The sequence below is a fragment of the Crocuta crocuta genome, unplaced genomic scaffold (genome assembly GCF_008692635.1).
Source record: "Crocuta crocuta isolate KB4526 unplaced genomic scaffold, BGI_CrCroc_1.0 scaffold96, whole genome shotgun sequence".
Classification (NCBI taxonomy): Eukaryota; Metazoa; Chordata; class Mammalia; order Carnivora; family Hyaenidae; genus Crocuta; species Crocuta crocuta.
The window spans coordinates 197584-209055 of NW_027531522.1; the positions used below are offsets into that span (position 1 = coordinate 197584).

At 38.4% G+C, this 11472-nt stretch overlaps 1 protein-coding gene across 4 annotated transcripts in view; it reads left to right on the plus strand.

Annotated features, from left to right (window-relative positions):
* Positions 1–9665, plus strand: part of MASTL (microtubule associated serine/threonine kinase like) — a 28231-nt gene extending 18566 nt beyond the window's left edge. For 2 of the 4 annotated variants that reach the window (XM_077772467.1, XM_077772469.1), the window contains exons 9-12: positions 607–748; positions 5779–5892; positions 5975–6076; positions 8710–9665. In XM_077772467.1, the coding sequence (XP_077628593.1) occupies positions 607–748; positions 5779–5892; positions 5975–6076; positions 8710–8867 (516 nt within the window). In that variant the 3' untranslated portion in view covers positions 8868–9665. The remainder of the gene's footprint in view (positions 1–606; positions 749–5778; positions 5893–5974; positions 6077–8709) is intronic. The other 2 variants (XM_077772468.1, XM_077772470.1) reach the window with 1 other exon arrangement.
* The last annotated feature ends 1807 nt before the right edge of the window (positions 9666–11472 follow it).

Consider the following 11472-nt stretch of genomic DNA (forward strand, 5'->3'; position numbering starts at 1 on the left):
CGTAGGGCTCCATGCTGACAGCTCAGAGCCTGGAACCTACTTCGGAGTCTGTGTCTCCCTATCTCTTTGTGCCCTTCCCCTGCTCACACTGTCTCTCTCAAAAATAAGTAAACATTGGGGCGCCTGGGTGGCTTAGTCGGTTAAGCGTCCGACTTTCGCTTAGGTCATGATCTCGCGGTTAGTGGGTTCGAGCCCCGCGTCAGGCTCTGTGCTGACTGCCAGCTCAGAGCCTGGAGCCTGTTTCAGTCTGTGACTCCCTCTCTCTCTGACCCTCCCCTGCTCACGCTGTCTCTCTCTCTCTCTCCTAGAAATAAATAAAAAATATATATTAAAAAAATAAACATTAAAAAATTTTTTTCTTGGTATTTTTTCATTCTTTCTTGCATGTCCTCATCTTACTGAAATAATTGGTGTTATTTAAACTATTGAATTTCACCAGCTTTTGAGACTGTTCAAAATTATAGTTGGTAATGAATCCATTTTCAAAATTGATCAAGGATTTGAGTAGATCGCTTATGTCTGGCAGCCTAGCTTTGCTTTTGTTTTAGCAATTCTCTGTAAAAGGAATGGAGATATTTACTGTCTCTTAAACTCTTTTTAAATTAGCAGACCCCAAATCAGATCAAATCAGGAACTCCATACCGAACTCCAAAGAGTGTGAGGCGAGGGGCAGCCCCAGTGGATGATGGGCGAATTCTTGGAACCCCAGACTACCTCGCACCTGAGCTGTTACTGGGCAGGGCCCATGGTAAGGCTTCCGTATCTTGTGTTTTTGAAGTGTTCTCTATCTCTACATTTTCTTTGGCGGAAAAAGTGTTTCATGCGATTCTCTTTTCTCATAAATATGGCATTTCTTATGGTAAAAAAAGACATGCAGCCATTTGTTCTTTGCCTTCTGGTTCAGTCTCAGTGATCCAGAGAAGCCCTGCCGTTCACCTGCATCGTCGCTCTAAATGTCTTCTCAGGTCTGTTCCAGTTTTGGCTCAGGAAAACAAAGTTGGGCCTAAACTCCAGTCTGCAGAAGCACACCCTAGTTAGGGCTTACCCTCACTTATTCCCTCACCACAAGGGTCAAGCCAGAAAGGAGGCATGTTCAGGATGCAGCCTAGGAAGACAAGGATGGCATTTTTACCTAACCTCTTATTCCCCTTTTCTCTCTGAAGAATGTCCCCTTCCTGTATTCTGGAACCGAATGTATTGGTTATCCGAGGGCTACTGTAACAAAGTGCCACAAACTGATAGTTCAAAATGATAGGAACTTCTTGTCTGACAGTTCTGGAAGCTGGAAGTATGAAATCAAGGTGTCAACAGGACCATGAGCCCTCTAAAAGGTGTGGAGAAACTACCCCACCCCTTCCAGCTTCTGGTGGTTTGCCTATAGTCTTTGGTGTTCCTTGGCTGGCAGGTGCCTCGCTCGAATCATCCCTCTTCATATGCTGTTCTCCCTGTGTCTCTACGGTCACGTGGCTGTGTTTTTATAAGGACACCAGTCACATTGGATTAGGCACCCACCCTACTCCAGCATGACCTCATCTCAACCTACCTAATTATATGTGCAAGGACCGTATTTCCAAATGGCACATCCCGAGGATCTCAGGATTAAGACTTCAACATGTCTTTTCTCGGAGCGACATAATTTGGTCCATAATGTGAGCACCTTGATCTATCAGTTGCTTCCCTTTTCTTTGGGCTCCTTTGGTGATCAACTGTCTCATCTTCCCCACATCCCCTTTACCCCTTCTATTTTTATTCCTATGCTGCCTTTTCTCCTTAACCTGAAAATAATTTCCATCCTTTTTTCCCCCTCACCATGTCCCTTCTCAAAGGTTGCCTCTTTTCTTTGCTTGATATTTTTTTTTTTGCTCAAGCAATCTGACTGTTCTCCCTACCATTTAACTGACACTATTTCTTTTTTTTAAGATTTTTATTTTTAAGTAATCTGTGCACCCAACACGGGGCTCGGACTTACAACCACGAGGTCAGAAGTCACATACTCTACGGACTGATCCAGCCAGGCACCTGTCACTGACATTTTGTTATTAACAGGCCTCAGTGATGTCGTTCTTGTCAGATATACCGGCTCCTTCTCAGTCTCATTCCTCTGTTGCTACTCCTCCACTCTTCAGCTCTTCAAAACACGGAGATTCCTCTTCCCAATCCTGCCCTTTACTTTACCCTTTTTTCTCTACACCTACTTCCTGTTAATCTCATGTCTCCCGTGACTTCAGTTCTCACATCCTAGCCGATGCTTCCCAAATATCCAGCTCTAATCCTGACTTTTTCTAGGCAGCAGACACATGGACAAGGTACCTGCTCAGCTTTCCACTTGCCATGCTGTGTCAAAATGGGATTTGTCCAGTTTGCTCGTCCTCTGTTCCCTCTCTCAATACTACCACCTTCGCGGTAGCACAGATCTTATCCCTACATTCAGGCATGTAGACCCAGTCAATACTGTTCCTGCAGAATTTCTTCTCACGTTTTCATCTCTGCCACTATCCTCTGTAAGAAACTCCTCTTTCCCTTTCATTCATTTACTAACTCTCTTCCTGGACCATCATCTTCCTTCTATTGTCTGTAATCACTGCCACCAGATTTTCCCTCGTAAGACATAAAGTGGTCAGCTCTCCTCCAAAAACCATGATGGCCCTTCCCACCTGCAAAATAAAATCCAGATTATCAGTCATGGCATTGGAGGCTCTAAGCTCTCGTACTAGCCTCATCTAAAAGAATCTCTCTCTGTTTCTTTTTCTTCTGTAAACAACAAAAATGCATTCCTCACACACAGTTCCAGAATGTGGGAAGTCCAAGATCGAGGTGCCAGCAGATTCAAAGAATCTCATTATAAGCCTTATGTTCCCATTCTGCTTCTTAGACACATTTTTCTTCAGGTTTTCCCTACTTTTCGCAAGTATTTTCCCTTAGTTGAGAAAAGCCAGAACCCCGTCATCTTCCCATCAAATTTCATCTCATCACCTGTTCAAATGTTACCTCTTCCACAAAGCATCCTTGGTCAGTTACGGAGAAGTAGCTGTTTATTTTTATATAATTTTATTATAAACTGTTTAACGTCAGCTTATGTCATTTTACCTATGCTATTATATTTGCCTCCACTGCAAAAGCTTATGAAGATTTCTTGAGACTTGGGTCTGTTTTCCTTCTCCATAGCATCCCAGAAGGAGTCATTGGTTAGCACTCAGCTAACACTGTTAACAATCTCTATGATGTTGAAAAGAGACATAATCCGTATTCCCCATTACTAGCCAAAGCAACTTAGTTCCCCTGGGCGCTTACTTGACTTTTGTTTTGTACAGTGCCTGTATTGATAAGTCACAGGTTTGCCAGCTCATTTCCTATAATCTACATTTTCTCTATTTAGGATACAGTATTACCGTAAGCTTCAAATTTAAAGATTTGGTTTTTAGGATCCTGCCATTATTTTAGTGGGGCATGTAGTTACCTCAGCTATCTAGTGATAGGTTTTTAAGATTTTCATTTTCATAAAAGTAATTTGATACAGTTTTTAAAATAACAAATACAAAGTAACTTAACAGTTTTTAAAAAATGACTACTTTGTATCTCTTTCCCCAAATCCCAGACCCCAAGGTCAGCCACTGCAGCAATTCTGTTTCTTATATTGACCGCTCTGTTTCTAAACATCATGTTGAGGACAGCTAAGACTTCTCTGACGCCCTTCATGGTCTTCCCCCTCCACCAAGGACTTTGGAACTCCTGCCTGAGTTTCCCATAGCTTCTGGTGCATGTTTTTGTTTCATCTCTCTTAACATTGTGTCAAATTCATCTATTTTTGTCTCTCCCAGAGTAGGTTGTTTTCTTCTTGGGAAAAGTGATCTTTCTTATTCATCTTGGTATCATTGTGTCTGGCACAATATGTAGTATCTAGTCCAGTGAATGATGTGAAAATGAACTCAGTTTTCATACAGTATACCTAATTACTCTTTTCTTGTATGCAGGGTTTCTGACTTCTGGTGAGTGAACATCTCAGACTGTAAAGTAATATGGCAAAGCAAATTAAACTGAACAGTCAAAGTATAACTAGATCACATTGCATAGAAAATTTGTTTTCCTTCCTTTCACCTCACTTAGGAAATATAAAAATATACTGCATTCTGTTTTCAGAGCAGTAAGACATCCAGAGAGACTGATTTTCTCTTTGAAAGCAAATGTAAGCATGTAGCATTTTTAAAATAACTTTAAAAGGAGCAGAGAGTAAAGATATAGCCTTTCTTATTGCACCTAGGACATAGGCTTCATAAAAAAATGTTAAAAATTAGCACCCACAAAAGGGCATGAATTTTCTTAACTATTTAATTCCATTATTATTAGAAAACATAAAGGTATAACTATATCAAATGTACAAATTACAGATGTGGGTTTCAAATTAGAAAATCAATTGTGTAAAACAAGTTCTATTTCTCTGGCTAGCAGTATATAATTGCTACACTCTATCATAATATGTGATCTTATTAGACTTTGACTCAAATATATGGGTATGTGTGGCATATCCATGGAGAAATCATGTATGTTTTTGACATGAGTACATTTTGGCTGAGCTGGAGAAAGCATTCTAATTTCTAACCTAAGTAAAATAATGAAATGTATGGTTTTTTTCCTGATTTCTCCCCTTCTTTTCTGTTATTTGGTTCTACTGTCTATCTGTTGGAATAATTCTTTTTCAGTGGTGCTTAAAAGAGCTACTAACTGAGGTGGTTTGTATTTTGTATAGTAATTATTATAGAAATGGAAGCCTATGGACTGTTCTCATCATTTTTTGCTTAGGGAAGATGGGATTATGTGGCTCTCTAAATGCATGTGATTATTTTCCTAATGGCAGATTCCCCAGTGCTTTTCTTCTTGTTTGAAAATGGAATGGTGGCAGTTGCTTAACCATAATAATGAATTTTGTGAAATTGATTTTAAAGAGTAATTTCCAAGCAAATTTAGTACTAGATTAGAATTCCTATTTTAAATTTATATTAAAGTTAGTCATTTCTTGACTGAAATTAACCTTTGCTTAGGAAACACTTTTTCATAGACAAGGCTAAATAAAAGTATAAATCATATTATAAAGTCATGTTTAAAATTATCATTTAAAACATCTTTTGTACATAATGATGCTTCCAGTAAAGATCTCATTTAGAAATCAGTTTTACCTATTTATTAAACCTTATCTCCTAATTACCTCTGCAAGCCATAGTTTAAGTGAACACTTTTTGTTAAACTACTTTGTCCCTCTGTGTTCTTGAAAGGAGTAAGGGGTACATTAAAACACTAAGGTTTTCCCTTGTTAACCAGTTTGTTTTCCAATTAGTATAAATGTTGCTACTTCATACCCATGTGAAGTAAATGGAATACAGAATTATCTAAATGTTATTGTTCTCTAATTTGAAATTGGCAAGTACTCTATTTTAGAGAGTAATCTTTAGATTAAACACATTCCTGGGTTATGCTTTAGGATTTAGAACATGTTTAGTATTCAGAATATCAGAAGTTACTGGGAGTGACAAAAAATAGCTTAAACTCTTCTTTAATGAGCTAGGTTAATTGCTAATCTAAACATCCTGGAAAACAGAGAAGTAAAGTCATTGCCATGTTACCGAAATGAAAGTAATTTGAGTTTTTGCACCTTATGAAGCTAGAAGAAAGCCTTAGGGAAATGAATACCTTGATTTTGCCCAAATATCCATGTATTGATATTTTAGTTGATGAAACATTTGTACAAAATGCTTGCAAGTTCAACTAATCCCTCTTAAATTCCAGGTCCTGCAGTAGACTGGTGGGCACTTGGAGTTTGCTTGTTTGAGTTTCTAACAGGAATTCCTCCTTTCAATGATGAAACACCACAGCAAGTATTCCAGAATATTCTGAAAAGAGGTGATTCTTTTTCTATTAAGTTAGATGCATTTATCTCTCTGTATTATTTGAACAATGATCAATAAGCTCTTTGTATTTGTAGATATCCCTTGGCCTGAAGGTGAAGAAAAGTTATCTGATAATGCTCAAAATGCAGTAGAAATACTTTTAACTATTGATAATACAAAGAGAGCTGGAATGAAAGGTAAGGTTTTGTGTTAAACTCTTACCCTTGATTTGTTTCAGGTGAATGGTAATAATGATATCAAGTTCTAGTACAACAAACACTACAAATAATCTGACTACTAAATGGGTTAAAAATTTCTTCAGGTTATTTTTGCCTGATAGATATATATTGATATATTGATCCTTATTCTACATTAAAATTCAATGCATCAGGTTAGGATGTTCACTCACTGAATTTTATTAATCTCAAATAATAACCTCAAAATAATCTTGTCAATGTCTTAGGATTTTTTTAAAGCCTGATAAAGTTGATCATCAACAAATACAGCAAATATTTTTTTATCAAAATTATCTTATGTAATTTCTTACTGCTTCATTTCTGATATCATTATTGACTGGAAAACGTATTAGATGCCAGGTTGTCTACAATAAGAAAAATTGGTATATTTGTGACCCATTCAATGGTTTTTTCCAGTGCGGGAGTTATTAACTCCAATTTTGAAACCAAAAAAACCCATTAGCTTCCATTTAGATTGAAGTTAAATTTGATGTCACCTGCCTTAAAATCTTTCTTATAACGAAGTAGATATAAGCAACAAATAAGCAGTTACATCCCCAGATGCATTTCCATGTGATATAAGGTATTTAAAAAAACAAGCTTTGGTAATATGTCACTTGCAACAACTTCTAGGTGTTCCCTCAAGTAAGATCAACAGTTTATTTACTTATTTATCAAATCCTACAGAGTGACTTCTAGGTGCCACGCAATGCTACTGTGCGCACTGGAGGTATCCCAGGGATGAATAAGACTAAAACCCACGTGCTTCTAGAGCTACTCTCTAGTGGAAGGACAAAAAGTAAACAAATACAGCCATGACATAATACCATCTAGCAGTGAGTCCTGGGAAGAAAAAATAAAGCAAGTGAGTGGATACAAAATGTTGACAAGAGATTTTCTAGAGTAGTCAGAAAGACCTCTGTGAAGAGTGAGCTTCACAGGAAGAGAAAAATCCTATGTAAACTGTGGGTGCAGACCTTTGAAAGCTCAGCTCTAAAACTTACTTTCGAACAGGAGTTCTCAACTGGGATAATTTTGTTTCCCAAAGTACAAAATAAATGAAAGTAACTGGAGACTGAAGAACAGCATCCTCACCAATGACCTCTGATTTTTTGTTCATTTGTTTAATGAACAATTTACATAGTGAAGCAGATGACAGGAATAGTCTTCAGTTAAAAACAGTTGTTTCAACAACTGTTTGTAGGGTTCATCTTAAACTGGCTTAGAATGCCATAGAGAGTTCAGTTTAAATAAATAGTTATGAGAGAGCCATAAAGTATCATATCATATCCAGATATCATAGTTTAAGATTTACTGCTAAGTAACTAAAGTAATCCATGCTCAAGCATTTATTTTGAACAATTAAGAGACAATTTCTCTAAATGTGAGTTATTACTTGTAGACATATCGATTTCCCAACTCCTCACTCCCAATATAGACACGTAATTCTTTCTTGTCTGTGTAGTCTTCTCCCAATATTTTCCTAAAATTGGTTGCTGGGTTTTTTTTTTTTTTAAGTAATTAATCTCTTAATTGTCACTTAATTTTCAAAAAATTTTTTAATGTTTATACATTTTTGAGAGAGACAGACAGACAGCACAGCTGGGGAGGGGCAGAGAGAGAGGGAGACACAGAATCCAAAGCAGGCGTAAGGCTCTGAGCTGTCAGCACAGATCCCAACACAGGGCTCAAACCCATGAAATGTGAGATCGTGACCTGAGCTAAAGTTGGACACTTAACCGACTGAGCCACTCAGGTGCCCTATCATTTAATTTTTTGCCAACATCTTTATTGTTGTCTTACAAAGTGAAGGGTTGAGGAGAGGGGAGGTTGTGTCTAGCAACTAAGTATCATAAGTGTGATCAAAAGAGCATATTTTCATTTTAGTAGGTAGAAGGAAATCGCAAAGAAGACAGGTACTGAAAATGTAGTTCAAGAGAGGAACAAAGTTGAGATCTTGTAAGTGAGGCAGTAAAGATTCCGGATGTAGCCATACTGCTAAGAGCTGTGCAATGGAGATACAAGTCAATGAAATCAAAGTCAAAGGACTGTGAAGAAAATGTTTACAAGTGTCATCAATGTATGTGTTAAAATCACCATGAAGGATAAGGATGAAGCATATGGAAGAAAATAAAGTAGTGGAGGATGAGGTTCTTACCAAAGTTATATAGGGCAATAGGTGGTGCTAAGGATCGCAGAGATAGAAACCGGCAGCAAAGACTTGGAATGAGCAGTAGGCATTAATCATGAAGATCAGTGGTGTGGAAACTGTATCCTGGAATAGGAAGTAGGCCAAGCTCTTATCTGATTAAGTCAGGGATTATGTGAGAAGTTGGAGACTTGAGAAAGACAGGCTTCTGTTAAGGCAAATCATTCACTCATTTGACAAATACAGGCCAAGCTCCTGTCATATGTCGGATGTTATACAAAATGACACACTACACACAGTGAAGTATCTGGTTGCACAGAGATTAAACACATCTGTGAGTAGCAAAACAAGGACAAGATATATGTGAGACCTTCTCTTAATTCCTGTAAAACAGTACTTACTTAGGCAATGATGTAATACTGTTTTGTTTTATATTTTTCCTAAGAGCTAAAATGTCATCCTCTCTTCAGTGATGTGGACTGGGAAAATCTGCAGCATCAAACTATGCCTTTCATACCCCAACCAGATGATGAAACAGATACATCCTATTTTGAAGCCAGGAATAATGCTCAGCACCTGACTGTATCCGGATTTAGTCTATAGCATATAAATATTCTCGTTAATCTAATCTTGTTTTATAGAATAAGCTAGCTTATATTTCTCCACAGTAGACTGAACTAAGGGGGGAAAAATCATTATTTTACTTGGATCAATGAACTTTTCATGTATATTTCAGCTTCCACAGAGTTAAAAGGTTATCAAGCACATAATCAGTAACGTATCTCAATCTCAGAGTTGTATATAGAGCTTCAAAACCTTCACATTATTTATTTTGTTACCGCACTTTATGAAAACTAATGCATCAATAAAATTAGAATAACACTATCCCTTTAAAAGAGGAGCAAACCTCAAGCCTAGCTTTTCTTTCACGTGTTGATTTCAGTCCACCATTCAGTTTGTTAAAATAACAAAATCTTATGGTTTTATTGTAATGTAATTTAGCTGGACATGCCTGCCTGCAGAAACCGCAGTCTCAAGCACAGTCATTTAAGGTTGCACTTGTGGCCTCAAAACTCAAGCTGAGAGATTCCTTCACTTGGTCGTGTAACTCCTTCAGGGAACGAGGAATAAAAAAGGCAGAGATTTTAGTTTACCTTACTAGGAATACAGTCTTGCTTCCTCGACTGCTTCTGGTGCTTTCTCAACAATACATATTTGCTTACAGTTGTACTGGAGGGCTTAGGTGTGATATGCTGTAGCAGTTTTAACAGCAAAACGTGATGGTTTGCATCTTAAAAGAATTTGTGTAAATAAAACATATGCAACATTACGAGAAACAACCTATCCTTAAAAATAAATAATAATTTATTTTTCCTTAATAAATATAACACTTCAAGTATACTATCTGTCAACATCCTTCTTTTAAGTATATATACACGCTAAGATTCAATTTCACTATAATAATTTGTTACCCAGTGGTAAATAAATGGGTGAGTAGTCAAGACAGAGAGGAAGATGGTGGCAGCAGACCCTGTGCTCATCTCGTCCCAACTAGACAACTATCAGATCATCCTGAATACCCCAGAAATAGACCTGAAGACTGACAGAACAAGCTCCACAACTAAAGAGAAGAGGCTACATTGAAGAAGGTAGGAAGTACGGTGACAAGCTTTAGGAGAAAAACGGATCCTGGTTGCTGCAGAAGGCAGAGAGCCATGGTCACAGAGAAGGGCAAGTGAGAGAAGCACACAGGGGAACACACAAGGAGAAAGTTTCCCCATAGCCATTGGCTTGGGAAACAGGAAGGGCTGAATTTTGTGAATTCTTGCAACTAGGGAAGCTTACACCCTCAAGTTTTAAGGGTCAGTAGGGTTGACAGAGCCCAGAGGGCACTACACTGCTCCTAGAAAGAAAGCAGGCAAAAAACCCAGGGACAGACAACAGGGAAACAGCAACCTGAATAGTGCCTGGGACACAGATTACTTGCTTTTCTCAGAGAGTGTCCCTGCCAGGCAGCATTCACAGAGACACCTCTCTGAGGATAAAGGAACTAGTTGGTGCTATTCCCTCCCCTCCCCCAATCATCAGCATAAAGACAGAACCACCTATAAGCAGTAGCACTGAGCCTATACTAGCTACTACCTCATACCAAGACCCATCCTCCTGTGTCCCAGTGGAGCTGCCATTTTCAGTCACGTTTGCCTCAGTGTCAGTGCAGCAGGCCCCTCTCCAAGATGAGAACAAACACCACATGTCCTAATCAGAGAGTTTTACAGGGCCTCATTTCCAGTGGAGGTAGTGACAGGACTTGTTTCACAAGCAGATCAAAGCACACCTACTTAAAACTTGCCACATTCAGGCTAGGTACCAAACACTGCCCACAGTGGGCAAGGAGAGCCTCTGCAGATGACTGCCCTGAAGGATAGAGCAGCCAGAACACAACAGCAGAGTACATGCTACACACCAAAGGCACTCCCTGAAGTGCCAGCCCTGGACACTACAGTACAGGACTTCTTTATAAGGCTATTACTGTCAAGAGCAGGAGACATAACTGGCTTTTCTAACACACGCACACACACACACACACACACACACACACACACGGCAGAGACTTAGACAAAATGAGAAGACAGGAATTTATCCCAAATGAAAGGACAAGATAAGGCCACAGCCAGAGATCTAAGTGAAATAGCTATAAGTAACATGCCTGATAGAATTTAAAGCAACAATCATAAGGATACTCACTGGGCTTGAGAAAAGAATAGATGACATCAGTGAGATCCTTACCACAGAGATAAGAGTTAAAAAGAATCAGGGATGAAGAGTGCAATAAACAAGATTAGAAACACACTCCATGCAATGAACAGCAGGCTAGAAGAAGCAAAGGAATGAATTAATGACTTAGAAGACAAAGTAACAAAGCAATGAAGCTAAACAAAAAGAATTACACAAAATGAGAATACACCTAGGGAGCTCAGGGACTCCATCAAACATAATAACATTTGTATTATAGGAGCCCAGAAGAGAGAGAAAGGGGGCAGAAATTTTATTTGAAGGAATAATATCTGAAAAATCCCCTAATCTGGAGAAGGAAACAGACATACAGATCTAGGAGGCAGAGAGCTCCCATCAAAATCAACAAAAGCAGGCCTATACCAGGACATACTGTAATTAAATTTGCAAAATACAGTGATGAAAAATCTTAAAG